The sequence below is a fragment of the Halichoeres trimaculatus genome, unplaced genomic scaffold (genome assembly GCF_033239565.1).
Source record: "Halichoeres trimaculatus isolate MK-OKI-2021-1 unplaced genomic scaffold, fHalTri1.1 fHalTri1_scaffold_12, whole genome shotgun sequence".
Classification (NCBI taxonomy): Eukaryota; Metazoa; Chordata; class Actinopteri; order Labriformes; family Labridae; genus Halichoeres; species Halichoeres trimaculatus.
Genome location: NW_027437190.1, coordinates 7,333,522 through 7,348,280, shown reverse-complemented (window position 1 = coordinate 7,348,280; position 14,759 = coordinate 7,333,522). Strand labels below are relative to the sequence as shown.

Sequence of the window (14,759 nt, the reverse complement as noted above, 5' to 3'; positions counted from 1 at the left end):
AAAAAAACCCTGTCATGTAATATAGACATTATGTCATGGTATACTAATTATTATACCAGTTTATAGCACAGAGATTAACTGAAAATTATAACTGTAAATATAAAATAAAATAAGATTAACCACTTTGTTGAAGAAAATTAAATTGATTAAAAGATTTTATGATAACAAATATAAATCTGAAAAGTGAGTAGTACTTCTAGACAGAGAAAGATAATGCACGAAAGAAAGAAAGAGAAAGAAAGAAAGAAAGAAAGAAAGAAAGAAAGAAAGAAAGAAAGAAAAACAATATAAAAAAATATTTTCAAACAGTAACATAATTTCTAAAAAAATTGAGAAATATCTCCAAATAGAGGGTAAATGTCTGTCTCCTAACATCTGCAGGGTTAATTTAAACAGGTCAGCATCAGACAAAATAAAACTGTCTTGACTGTTTTAAAAATAAGTGTGATACTCAGAGTTGCGTCAGTTATTGAGATAAAATAAACATTATTGAGCCCTAGCATGAATTCGCCATCAGCATGTAAAACTTCCTGTAACATGTAGAAACCTCAGACAGAACCAGACTCATTGATAACTGTCTGATGAAGAGATGATGATCCCAACATTTTTCAAACAATAGCTGTTGTTCCTCAAAATAACAAGAAACACCCTCAGATGTGATGTGTTTGAGTTTCTTTCAATACAAATTTTAATAACTTGATTTTTTTTTGTTTTTCTGTGTAGACAATGAGACTGCAGTGTACACTCTGGTGCCCATGGTCATGGCTGACCAGCACAGGTGAGCATCAAGGGTGTATTAACACTGCTGCTCTTTGATTTCATCATGAGGTAGAAAACATTTAGTTTTATGTTTCAGTCTCTTCATGTTCTGTGGTCTGTTACTCATGCAGTTGTTATATTCAGGAATAACTGTTGATTTGTCCCGTTTTGTCTCTTCTGTTGAAGATCGGTGTCAGAGCTGCTGCTCAACTCAAAGTTTGATGTAAACTACGCGTTTGGTCGAGTGAAGAGAAGTCTGCTGCACATTGCCGCCAAGTAAGAAACACGCCACTGGTTTAACCTTAAGACTGCTTAGCTGAACGTCTCAATCATTTGCTGTTGTGACTGAGCATCTAGTATAAAATATATTTCATGCCAAAAAATTAACCTGTTCATTGGATTAGATTAAAGTCACAAAAATAACAGTAGAATAAAACATTTTTTAAAACTTTCACTCCAGATCCTTTTTATTGAACTTGACAAAGTCTCTAAGAGAAATTCCTGAGCAAGTGTTAAACATGTTTTTAAAATAGAGACACGTATCAAGCAAAGCAACAAAAAAATACAAAACCCTTTAGAGCTGGACCATGAGAGGACCACTATTGTGTTTCTGCAGTTGTTTGTTTTCAGATGTAATTATCATTATTTCACCTGAATGAGGTGTGAGAGAAAGTGTGTGTTGAATAGGTTTTTGTATAGTCCTGTTAGAAGATAGACACTGAGAAAGTGGTGATAATTTAGTAGTTTTTCACTCTTGGTTATTTTTCGTTTTACCCACACAAACCTGAAATCAACACATTTATAAGAAAACATCCATGAAATAATAGACAGTTTAATTTCAATGCTTTGCTTGTTTTCATTTCATCCAGTTGATTCATTTCCCAGCTGTCAGAGAAATCAACAAACCCTTATCTATCAGAGGTGATTTAATGTCCGTGCAGTCAGCTGTTTTCTCTGTTTCCTGCTCAGCTGTGGATCAGTGGAGTGTCTCGTTCTGCTGCTGAAGAAAGGAGCTAACCCAAACTACCAGGACATCTCAGGCTGCACCCCGCTGCACCTCGCTGCCAGGAACGGGTACGAGCCTCACACACCACATCTGAACCCATGATGAGATCACTTTTTGTTTATGGTCTTAAATCTCCAGTGAGAACATTTTTCAACACCTCAGGTTCTCCAAATACAGAACATTTACCTTCCTCTGCTAAATTGTCTTGTTCAGGTGTTCTACTGTACAGTGACATGACACGCGTTCAGCTACTCACAGGGTCACTAAACCCTCACAACACTTTTTAACTAAAAATCCTTGGTATATGTTCAATTTTTATACATCAGTTAATCAAATCTAGTGCCAAATCCCCAAATCTGAGTGTGGAGTATTACAACATAGGTCAGAATCCTCCGTCAGTTCTCCTTTCATATTGGATGTGGGAGTATTAGAATACATCACACTTTTTATATTATAATATATTTTAACTTATTCTATTGGTTTTTGCCATGGACGTCATCTCTGTGACGTCCTCTTGTTTGTTTCTGAAGCAGAGTTTTGAAGTGAGGCTCTTCGCTAACAGCTTCACTGAGCTCACCTGGCAGTTCAATCAGCCATTCCTCTAATTATGTTAAAAATATTAACACTATTGAGTTTTAAAAATAATCTCCCACTCTTTACTTTTTGTATTCACAGCCATGTGTTTAACTCCACCTCCTACCATTTCCTGCTTAACTAGAAAAACACTCAGAGAGCGCAGACCTTCTCTGAGCATATTGTGATTGTTATGCAGCCCTTTAGTCCTACTTTAATGTTATACTCCCTTTCAGCAGACTGTCTGCTACAATTTGGTGTTAGCTGCAGGTTTGTATGATCATTTGTTTCCTGACAGTGTTAAAAATTATGATGACCAGTACATGTTTCATATTCTGGATCTTAGTATCCAGAATATTGCCAGGATCTGGATCGTTCTTTTACATCTGTCAGAAATGATGGTGACCTTGTCTTGTATTGTTTTGTAAAGCAATCCGACCATTTATGGTGGAGTTATATACACATCTGGTGAAAACAGCCCTATCTCACAGTGATAAAGAATCCTTTAAAAAAGTCCTGGATCCAGACGGTGATCCAGATCACCTCCAAAATGTAATCGCTTCTTCCTTATCACATTTTGAACATTTCCTGAAAGTTTCATCAAGATCTGGTCGTTACTTTTTGAGTTGTGTTATTCACAGTCAAACAAACAAACTCTCCCAAAAACCAACCTCCTTGGGGGAGGTAAAGATGATAACAAAAGATTTTATCTAAAAGTGCCTTTCTCAAAACTCAAGGTCACTTGAGTTCCACAAGTGCCATCCACAACTCTGGTTGTGGATGGCCTTACAATTAAGTCAAACAGAGTTAAGAAGATAACACAGTAAAAATAAGTAAAAACAACAAACAAAAGTAACATCAAGTGAAAATGAATCTGTGAGATTAGAAAATGCAGGGAGGAACGGTTGGGTTTTGAGCTTCGATTTGAATGAGGCAAGAGAGTCAAATTTTTGTTTTTCTTTTCTTTAAGTTTTTTAGTGGCTTTTATGCCTTCAATCAAAGAGGAGAGAGCAGCGGATAGAGCAGGACTCAGGGCAAGACCGGGAAGCAACATGAGGGAAAGAGGCCACAGACCGGATTTGAACTGGGGCCACCTGCATGAGGGTGAACCCTGTGGAGCACAACCCAGACCGCTAGGCCATCTGTGCTAAGAGAATCAATATGAGTGAGTTGGGGAGCAGAGCGTCTGAAAGCTCTGCTCCCCAGGGTGCTGAGATGGGCAGAGGGCATAGAGAGGTGTAGGGAGACAGGGTGCCAGTGTAGAGGAGATCAGATATGGGGGGTGAGATTGTGGATGGCCTTAGATGCATACAGAAGAATTTTGAAGGTGATTCTGAATTTAAACGGAAGCTAGTGGAGCTGCTTTTTCCTTTGTGTCTGATCTTTTGTTGTTGTGGATGTTGTCGTAGAGGATGAATACTACTAATCTTAGACGTAAGGCACTGACACATCTTGCTGTTTTTCCTCAGACAGAAGAAGTGTATGGGCAGACTGCTGGAATACAACGCTGACGTCAACATCTGTAACAATGAGGGCCTGACTGCTGTGAGTCCACTGGAGTCCTCCAGCTGTGTTTAGTGTCTCAGATCACTGTAAACATATGATTCAGGTTTGTCTGGGTCAGTGTCTGTGTGATGATTGTTAGTAAGGTTATTTCTTTCCTTGTGAACTCAGATCCACTGGCTGGCTGTGAACGGGCGGACAGAGCTTCTCCACGATCTGGTTCAGCATGTGACCAACGTGGACGTGGAGGACGCCATGGGACAGACGGCTCTACATGTAGCCTGTCAGAATGGACACAAAACCGTGAGACTACTCATTATAACAAACTACTTAAACAGTAATAAACAAGACCTGTTGAGAATATAAGGCACAGTTAAATATGTTTACACCCATGAAATAAACAGAAAAGATAAGGAAAAAACAGAGATTCTAACTAAAAACAGAAAGAAAAAAAAACCAAGTCAGGTTAGTTTTTTTAAATTCTACATAAAAACTTTAGACACAACTTACTTGCATCTAAAATAATGAGACATGTGACTCAGGAGATTGTTTTTGTCAGGAGTAACAGTTCATGTTCACTTGTTGTTTACTGTTGCTGTTCATAATCAACATCTAGTTAATCTTGTAGTCAGTAGGTGAGTTCAGTGTTTTCTAGCTTGTGTTATAACTGTTTTATTTCCTGTCAGACGGTGTTGTGTTTGCTGGACAGCGGAGCTGACATCAACAGACCAAACGTCTCTGGAGCCACGCCCCTCTACTTCGCCTGCAGGTGAATTAGTCTACAGAGACATAAAATATTCAAATTTTAATAGGGGCAGGGGACTTTTCTACCTCTTTAAAGGGTCATTCAAGTATTTTCAAGCCTGTGGCATTATTCAATTTTGATTTTATTTTTTGGATTTAAATTATGAACAGTTAAGAAAGTTCCTAATTACTCCAGCAGCACGCTTTAGCCTGCAGCTATGAGACAGGCTGTAATGACTGCATTATTAGAAAGGTAGTATTGGGCTTTTTCAGGCTTCACACAGTCCTTCTGGGCTCCCTGTCGTAGTTTCACAGAATTTACAGCTCAGATCAAAGAATTCTCATTTTTTTTTCACGAGTGTTTCATAAAACTGTGATTTCAGCCTCTGTCTGAAACGCTTCTTTTAGCTCCTGTCTCTCTAAGGCTACCTGCTCCACAAACCCCCTTCTCCCTGATTGGCCAGCTTCTCTGGAGGCATGTCAGGGGGAAAAGCTGTGGGCAGACCTTGGTGTTTGAGGCCCACTCCTTTAGTGTGTCATGAACCAGTTTAGAGATCCACATGCGATGACCTCAGCATCTCAGCAAATCTCATGAAGATCACATTTTTGTTTTAGGGCGTAGTGTTTTGATCAGTTAACAGAAAGATTCAGGGATTTCTCCAACAAATGTACATTTAGAGGTTTGAAAATATGCACAGGTTTAGTATGAACACCTATCAAATGTTACCTATGTAAAATTGTAAGTAGCCACAATGTGTAGAAAAGCATCTATATCAAATCATAGGTACAAATGTTTTCTAGCTGTGTGTAGTTCATCTAATCCAATGAAATGTGACTATTTGAACAGTTTGAATTAGGTAAACAAAGTCTGTTTTGTGTACACTGTGGCAACATTATAAGATGCTTCTGTAAAAATAAATTAATTACATCCATAACAATTGAAAACACTTTATGGATTTTTCCGGAAGAACAAGAAGAAAATAGAAAGTGGAAAGCAGTTCTTTGTATGTGCTTGGTAAAACAGAAAATTTTGAAGATTAAAGAATTTTAGGAAGTGAAAAAGAAACCCTTGTGTCAGGAAAACTGCTGTCAGTGCTGGTGAACTGACTATGTCTGGTTTTATGTTGTCATAATGAAAAGTACTCTACATTAAGAGTTTTTCTTCAGTTTGGCTAATTATCCTGTCAGTAAACTGATTGATTAGTTGTTGTTGTTTTTTTTTTTGGCCAGTTTTGATTTGCCATTGGGCTGGTGTAGATCTTTGAACCTGTTTTTGTACCTCTCTGCAGTCATGGTCAACGAGACACGGCTCAGATCCTGCTCTCTCGAGGAGCCAAATACCTGGCTGACAAAAATGGAATCACTCCTCTGGATCTCTGTGTGCAGGTGAGCATGTCATCAGGGCGTCATCCCCCTGTACCTGTTGTTTTTATTTACTCTGGTCACATGTGGTTACTGTCCCTGTGTATGTTTGTGTGTGTGTTTAGGGTGGATATGGGGAAACCTGTGAGATCCTCATCCAGCACCACGGCAGACTGTTCCAGACGCTCATCCAGATGACACAGAACGATGAGATCAAGGAGAACATGGTGAGGTCAAGGCCCCTTTATAATAATAATAATAATAATAATAATAATAATAATAATAATAATAATAATAATAATAATAATAATAATAATAATGATAATAATAATAATAATAATAATAATAATAATGATAATAGATTTTATTTGTAAAGCACCTTTCATCATGGGATCTTGAAATGCTACAGAGAAAAAAGTGAAAAGCTTTTAAGGAAAAGGAAAGGAAATAATGCCGCATATGCTGACGCCCAGCGACACCCGGTGACACCCAAACAGCTTGAAGAAAGCGCCTCACTCCATAATTTGAAACCTCCATGCTGCTCAGAGATGCACTCAGTCATGAGCTTTTAAGAACTGTGGGACGCCTCATACATTTAGAAAATCAGTTATCTAAAGGAAGTTGTTTTTCACACCAGAAAACTAAAACACAGTGTAAATACAACATTTTTATGTCTCCAACCTCACCTTCCTGTTCATGACTGAGGAAGAAATCAACACTTCAAAGATGATAAAGTATAGCTTCAGGGAAGCCTGTGGCTGCACATTCAGAAAAATTATGTTTCCTGCCAGAATGGGGGATTATAAAACAACAGAGAGAGTCGAACAGAGATAGGAAATAAGGACAAGTTCAGATGATCTGAAATGAGTCTGTGGCTTTCATTACCTGTGTCAAATCATGAATTCGTTTTCAGTATTGAAGTACCAGTGTTTGAATTGAGTGTGTCTTTGTTTGTGTGTGTAGCTCCGTCAGGTTCTGGAGCATGTCTCTCAGCAGAGCGACAGTCACTATCAAAGGATCTTAACCAGTCTCGCCGAGGTCGCTACGACAAACGGACACAAGCTGCTCAGGTATGTTTTCCAACATATCACTTATCATCATCATCATCATCATCATCATCATCATCATCATCATCATCATCATCATCATCATCATCATCATCATCATCATCGTGACACACAAACACTCCTGAAAGTTATCCTCCTCCTCCTCACTTCATCTGATATTAATCCACATTTACATTTGCTAACCACTTTTTCAAGTCAGGAGGTTCAGCCTTTTTCCAAATCCTCGTGATTTGCTTCAATTCTGTTATTCTTAGGATCCAATAAAGGTCCAGTTCGTTCTCTGAGATTCTGGGACGTATTCCTATTAGCAGAGTCTGTCTTTCTGTGTGCTTTACCTAGTATTTGTTCAATTTCATATAGGACTTCTGACCAAAGCGTTTGTAATTTTATGCATGTAAGGAAGATATGTAGATAGTCTGCATTATCTTTCCCACATTCTCTCCAGCAGCTAGCATTATTCTGTGTATACCTGGACATACCAGTTGGTGTCCTGAAAAACCTTACATTTATCTTCCAAGCATGTTCCTGCCAATATCGTGACTTTAGGTATCCGTAGATGTCTTTGAAACTTGGATTCCAGGCTCTCTGATTTTAAGTTTTTCCTGTTTTTTGCGCCCCCTGTTGACAGAGCCTCACTGTGCTGTCTTTAAACAGTCACATGTGAAACTCATCAAGGCTCTGTGCTGTGTATAAAGTAAAGAAAGGTCATATAGAGGCACTATTATTAATTTCAGACTGATTCACAACATCTCTAATCAACGTCTTTTCTGATGAAATCTGCAACAATCACAAATTTCAATCATCTCTGTTGAACACCTTCACTTTATCTGAATTGCTCCTGTCAGAAAACTTAATTTCACCTGTTTGCATCATAGAGCAGTGGTTAAAAGCTGGTGAAATGTTTGACAGTCAGTTCTTGTCCCTCTGTCTCTCCTCAGCCTGTCCAGCAGTTATGAAGCTCAGATGAAGAGTTTGCTGAGAATCGTTCGTATTTTCTGCCACGTCTTTCGTCTGGGTCCTTCATCCCCGAGCAACGGCAATGACATGGGCTACAACGGCAACAAGACGCCTCGCAGCCAGGTCTTCAAGGTCAGCCCAAGTTTATAGTCACAGGAAATGAAATTTGGAAGTGATGTGGGAGGAGATGGACTCCTGTAAACTTGTCAATATTTTGTGCTCAGCCAGAACAGTGTGACCTTCAATTTAAAGTAAAAAGGAATCGACACAAGACTTAACAGTAAACATCTTATAAACTTCTTTAAAATGCAAACCAGAGTTGTGAAAAAGTTTCAGAACATAATTTTGACAAACTAAAATAAAATTTCATTTCTTTCAGCCTAATTCAAAACAGATACAGGCAGTCCCTCTCTGGTGTAACAGTTTTCAGAACTCTCGAGCTGAGTAATGACACACTTTGTATGCATTAAAGACAAATCAATAAACCCTAATAATTACGGACAATTTGAAGTTCTCATAAATACTTGAGAATATAAAAAACAGGAATTTTTAAGAAATTCAATGACATAAAAAATTGAATAAATAAAGGTGAAAATGAATAAAACAAATCAAACACGACATTAAAAAGGAATCATTAGAGAATCATTAGAGAAGTATTCCCCAGCTCTCTAAACGTGTTTTGAGCTGTGCTGATTTTAACAATTAAAGATAGTTAGATTTCATGAGCAGAGTTGAATTAACATGCTCTCCTTTTAATGTTCCTAGTTAAATATACATGGCTTTAAGTATTTGCTAAATACACATCTTTATTTTATTCTCAATATATCCAACCTCCCAACACTTCTTCGAGTAGGGTTGTTTGAGTTTTTTTTTTTCTAATCAACGCCAGAGCTGAAATAAAAACATCCCACAGATTTCACACGTCATTATTTAATCTCTTCTACTTACAAAAGCAGCACGTCAAATATATCTTCTCTAAAATTTAATTTTACAAGATCTAGGTCATACATTTCCATTTCATTCATTATGCTGTTGTTTTGTGGACTATCTTGAAGTGATACTTATGGCTCACACCCTGAGTGTTACAATTTGAGCAGTCCCTGAGAAACAACTTGAAACTTTGTTTTTAGTGCCACTTCCACCTTTCCACCTGTTGAGACAGGAACATGTTTAGAACATGTGTGTCATCATCTCTTCTGTCAGCAACCCTCTATAAACATTTGTGAACCTAGGAGACCAGTTAATGGGGCTCAACAGTGAAATGTACCATTCTTGACTAATATTAGAAGATTTTTGATTTTGTGACAACATTTCACTTCCCCAACTTTAGAAACAGAGAATGAACTGTGTACCCGGAGAGCATTTTAAACTCACAACTGTCACTCGATGCTCATGACTGCATTATCCATGGACACTTACCAGATTGCGACAGACCAGGACGTAAACATGTGTCAATAACTCAGAAACCCTCCCAGACCAACAAAAATCATACAGACTGCTTAGTCTGAGACCTGGTTCATAATAAAAGAACTGGAAAACTACGCCCGGAGAAATGCACCCAATCACAATATTAATGGTTGTGTATTTCAGGGTTAATAGACTGGTTCATCATTCTTAAGGATGTCTAATGTAAGGGATTTTTGATTTAAAACAGTCTGATGCCTAACAAAACACAGTAGCATAAAAAACATTGTCTATAAGGAGCAGGTCATTATCAGGTTGGTATTCCTTTGCAAACATTTTGAATTTTCTGCTGTTTAAATGAACATTTCATTTGGGCTTGTAACAAGGTTTCTCTGCTTTTTGCAGCGAACATTTCATGCTGCAGATTTATGCACCTTCATACTGGCTTCATTTACCTGCACTGGAGGTTTCTGCTTGAGCCAGGAACAGAAACCTCCAACAGCTTCACTTTTTATGTTTTAATCCATTCAGAATGAACAATTAAAGGGATAATGCTTTGTTCTGGGATATTTCACATGAACGATCTGCACGTATTTGTGTATATAAACGTGTTATAGCAACCCCTTGAGGAGGATAATAAATATTGATTCCATTGGTTTCAGATGCGTGTTCCACTGAAGGAGGTAACGGTGGTCCAAAAAGATGGCTGTCCCTGGACAGATTCTGCTGTCCTAGATGTGAGCTTGTTCACACTTTTACCAGTAAATTTGAAACGTCTAACTGTGGAGTACAGACAGGTGACAAAAGGATGGGGTCTTTGACCTCACAGTGAGGGGGTGTGGAGGCCCTGCAGCACTCTCCACCACAGACACAAAAACACCAAATACAGCTCTGAAGATGCTGTTTCTCCCCTCAGCCGAGGTCATAGACTCACTGAAGCAGTTTTGTCGGCTTCTTCTCTAATTTGTCACCTGTCTGCACACGCACATGTTGAGATTTGGGAAAAATGATCTCTGGAACTTTTCTTCAGTCTTATAATCATTTCTGCTCACTGTTGGCAAGGATGTTTAAATTCACTCAAACTAAATAAAACTCTTCTTTAATTCTTCTCGAAAATGATTAACACCTGGGTACTGGAGGTGGTTTGGACTGTAAGGGGGTTTGAACAAATTCTCATGTTTCTATTCGCAGTTTTAATTAATTAAGTTTGTGCTTGCATTTTTTTCTGAAACAGCATGCAGAGCTTTTTTTAGTTCAGGCTGCAGCCACGGATACCAAAATGTTTATTAACCTTTGTTTCTTTTTAACTTTTAACTTTTAATTTTCCAGGGAAAATCTTTCTGCTGTCCAACCAGTAGCACAAAATCTAATCATAATAGCAAAATCTCACTAGAGAAGCTGTTATCACCCAGGTGAAATCCTTCTGCAGGAAAATAAAATCTGATAGTTCATTGAAATTGGTGATTCATTTTCACCTGCTCCTTTTTGAATAAATCAAGTGAAAAAACACTGTTTTTTCGTTGACTTCCATACAATCAGACTCCTGCAGGTTTATCATACTTTGGCTTCACTTTTCATTCTATGTCATTTTCATTCAAATTTTCATTTCGACAACTTCCCATCATCCCATTTGCCTTTTGTGTAACCATGAGGAAGCACATAAACCTAGTTCAAAGAAAACTAGGATATCTAAAAGTCTGGAATGATATAAAGTAGCAAACAGGCTCCAAAACAAAGCTTCGGTAAGGCAAACTAAACCAACGCTGACAAGCAGATGAACCAAAAGGAAACTCTCAGGTAGACCCAGAAAAAACTTCCTAATGAAACGAAAAACTACCCAAGGCGCTTTGAGGGTGAGCAGAACATTTTTGATGATAATAAACCCAGCTATAAAAAAACACAGTTTGAGAGATTTAGAAACTGATAAACAGCTCTGAGAGAAGGTAACAGACACACACTGACAACACAGGAGGACACAAAGAGAACCTCAGACTATCTGTGGAGGTGAGACAGTGAATCAGCACTGGTCACTGGACTCCAGTGCTGTGTCCCCAATCACCTACTTCTGCATTAACACTTTGTATATTGAGTGCATAGGTGTGTTCACACTGACAGTATGGAAAAACACAGTGCAGTTTGATTTATCAGCTGAAGCCCTCAAACGGTCAAAAAGTTGAGTGTGGAACAGTGGACACTTTTCACACTCAACAGTCAGCATATTGGCTGTGTAGAGGAAACAGTTATCGATGGATGTAATAGAAGAATTAGTTTCCGCTTAGTGCAAAGCTGCATTGTTTGATTTAGGACAACACTACTTGTAAGATTTCGTGCTCTGTTCCTGTAAGTGCAGAGTGTACACAGTGCACTTCATGGACGCAATTTGGGACACAGCACAAGAGTCTTCATAAGTCTCCTCCACCTGCTTCAAATCAGCAGCAACCAGGCACTCAAACACACACTTACACACACCTGACTCTGCTCTGACAGGATGCCCCTCACAAATACAATGACAGTACTTTGGGGCTGGACGAAAAATTGCTATATGATATATTGTGATTTTTTTCTGTTTTTTTTTTTTTATAATATCAAAATCGGGATTCTCTGTCAAAAAAATCTTTTTTTTCAAATTCAAATTCTTAATTTCAGTCTTTGTTTATAAACTGAATCAGAATAAAGTTACCACTTTCTCCAGCAGAGGGTGAAATATTTCTCTCTGACTCACATGATGTGTGTTTTATGGGGAAATATGACTCCTTTTACAGTCTGTAGAGATCATCACCATTAAACTTTTTCCCCTGGTCTGGTGTTAGAAAAAAACAAACAAAAAATCTCGAAAATCGTTTATTTCAAAGAATTGCAATTTAAATCGAATAGGCACCCCCAAAATTGTAACAGAATTATGAAAATAGCACATCGTCCCAGCCCTATAATACTTCATATATGTAACAAATTGACATGGGTAGATATAATACAATAATGTTATACAATATGATACTATACAAAACTACAGGATATTTAAAACACACACACATTACTTAAGGATATGGTTCATACCACATCATAATAATCTGATTTTATGGATTTATTTATAATTTGAACCCTTAAGCTGCCTCTGCTACCTGTTGATCAATAAAGAACAAACGTGTTAACAAACACACATATGTTTTAAAACCCCATGACATGCAAAAACATTGTTAGTACAAGGAATCATCTGAGCCTCGTGTTCATGCTGCCTCTTTCTCTTCTGTCTGTCTGTCTGTCTGTCTGTCTGTCTGTCTGCAGCCTCTGGAGCTGCTGTGGCACTCCCTGGACGAGTGGCTGGTGCTGATTTCCACAGAGCTGGACAGGAACAGGAAGAATCCGTCCTCTTCCTCCTCCAGCAGCGAGATCGCCTCCCTGCTCCTCAAACAGCGGGAGGTCGACCCCTCCGCCCCCACGCCAAAGCTCCCCTCCTCCCTGCTGGACTCTCAGATCGTCATGGAAACAGAGGTTAACCCCAATGGAGAGGACGTCATCTCCATGACAGCCAATCGTCTGAGTGCTGTGATCCAGGCCTTCTACATGTGCTGCTCCTGTCAGATGCCACAAGGGTCAGATTACATTCGTTTATATCAATAAGAATATAAAATAAAATATTGTGTTATTGTTATTAATCTTATTATTATCATGATAAAGACAGTACTTTAGGAACTGTTTTTCATTTTATTTGAAAAAAATCTGTCTTTGGATATACGTATGTATATTAGTTTTCTCATTTATGATTTTTACATTTTTTTAAAAAATTTATTTTATTTTTATTTTTCAAATAACTACAATCATTTTACTAGTTTTATCGTTATTTCTTCACTTATTCTTGTTTATCTATCGATTGTTGTTTACCAAATGGATATTTAGCTGAAGGTCTAGACTCTAGAGGAACCATGACTACATGACATACTCCTAAATTGACAAAGGAAAATTATTTATTTTACTTTATTTTATTTTATTTTATTTTATTTTATTTATTTATTTTCCTTTTTTTAATCTATTCCATGTTAAAACTGTTAAAAATGAATGGACAGGGAGGATGAGAAAAAACCCCCAGGAAAAATAAACACCTACGTCGTAATGATACAGCATTTCATCAAAAAGAATTAAAAAAGGAACAAAGAATATAAAATAAAAATGACTCAGAGACCATTCAACAAAGACAGCCTGTTTAAAAATATGTGATTTAAAAAACTCCAAACCTCAACACAAAACCCCGGCTTTCCTGTAGAGCTGGTTCTTCCCACCGGGGCTCCTGCAGGTCAACCTCCCTCTCTGATCCTCCTTTCCAGTGTCTCCCTCTGTTTCCCTTTACTCCTCCATATTGCATTACCTTGTCTCCTTCTGAGCTGCCGTGTCTCTGGGGGAGGAAGAAGTTTTCTGCTCAGAGCTTCTCCTGTTTCACCGCTGCAGGCTGAAGAAATCTGAAGCAACTCCAACATTTCCAGCCCTTCTCAGTCATTTAGACATCACTTCAAGCTGAAATCTTACCTCCCTGTTCTTCGCGGCTCATGATGAAATCACTGTTGTTTGACTGAAGAAATTAGATTTCACACTGCTTTAAAAAAATCAAGAGGTGGACGTGTGTTTATGTGCAAATAACGCTGTGATGGACTTGAAGGGGACACTGTGCACAGAGCTGCTTCTACTCAATCTGTTCATCACTTAGAGAAGTGACAAGGACGGATAAACACCTACGTCTTTATGGATCATCTGCATTCATAAGAGGAACTAATAAAAGTGTCACTATTTCTCTGTCAGTATTTATTTTCTCAAACTTGACACATCTCCCACTGTGAGCAGTCTTACCTCATCTACCTCCTACCTTTATCTCCCTTTGTGGAAACCGTCTTCAGGTCCATAATTATTCACAATTAGATCATTAAAGCTGTCAATTAACATCCATTAGAGCCCTGTGATGACTTTATGGCATAAATAAGTCGTATTTATTTCTGTTTTTGATGCCTTCACCCTCTCAATCAGCACTTTGTTTTTAGTGATGTCTGCTCAGACTTTCAGTGTTTTCAGTGGAGACTTTGCTCATTCAGACTGAGAGAAATGTCAAAACAGATGCTTTTTGCTGTCGCCCATCATTTCCCCTCTTCACTCAGTCTTTCCCTCTCCTCTCTCAGGATGACGTCCCCTCGTTTCATCGAGTTTGTCTGCAAGCACGACGAGGTGCTGAAGTGTTTTGTAACCAGGTGAGTCAGCGTGTCTCCGTGCCATCCTTCACCTTCCTCACACTGAGCCCCTGAGACGGAGTATTGATCCACAAACTTCGTTCTCCACTGAGTTTATTTCCACTTAAGTCTCTTTGTCTTGTTTCCCTGTTTTTTGATATGTCTGTCTCTTCTGCC

General features: G+C 38.3%; 1 protein-coding gene across 2 annotated transcripts in view; it reads left to right on the top strand.

Moving 5' to 3' along the window:
• hace1 (HECT domain and ankyrin repeat containing E3 ubiquitin protein ligase 1) overlaps window positions 1–14,759 on the top strand; it is a 34,676-nt gene that overhangs the window by 586 nt on the left and 19,331 nt on the right. The window contains exons 2-14 of one of the 2 annotated variants that reach the window (XM_074683834.1): window positions 724–778; window positions 946–1,035; window positions 1,729–1,833; window positions 3,808–3,883; window positions 4,013–4,144; window positions 4,528–4,610; window positions 5,875–5,971; window positions 6,073–6,174; window positions 6,911–7,017; window positions 7,953–8,103; window positions 10,038–10,112; window positions 12,658–12,965; window positions 14,535–14,603. In XM_074683834.1, coding sequence (XP_074539935.1) covers window positions 724–778; window positions 946–1,035; window positions 1,729–1,833; window positions 3,808–3,883; window positions 4,013–4,144; window positions 4,528–4,610; window positions 5,875–5,971; window positions 6,073–6,174; window positions 6,911–7,017; window positions 7,953–8,103; window positions 10,038–10,112; window positions 12,658–12,965; window positions 14,535–14,603 — 1,450 coding nt within the window. The remainder of the gene's footprint in view (window positions 1–723; window positions 779–945; window positions 1,036–1,728; window positions 1,834–3,807; window positions 3,884–4,012; window positions 4,145–4,527; window positions 4,611–5,874; window positions 5,972–6,072; window positions 6,175–6,910; window positions 7,018–7,952; window positions 8,104–10,037; window positions 10,113–12,657; window positions 12,966–14,534; window positions 14,604–14,759) is intronic. The other variant, XM_074683835.1, reaches the window with a different exon arrangement.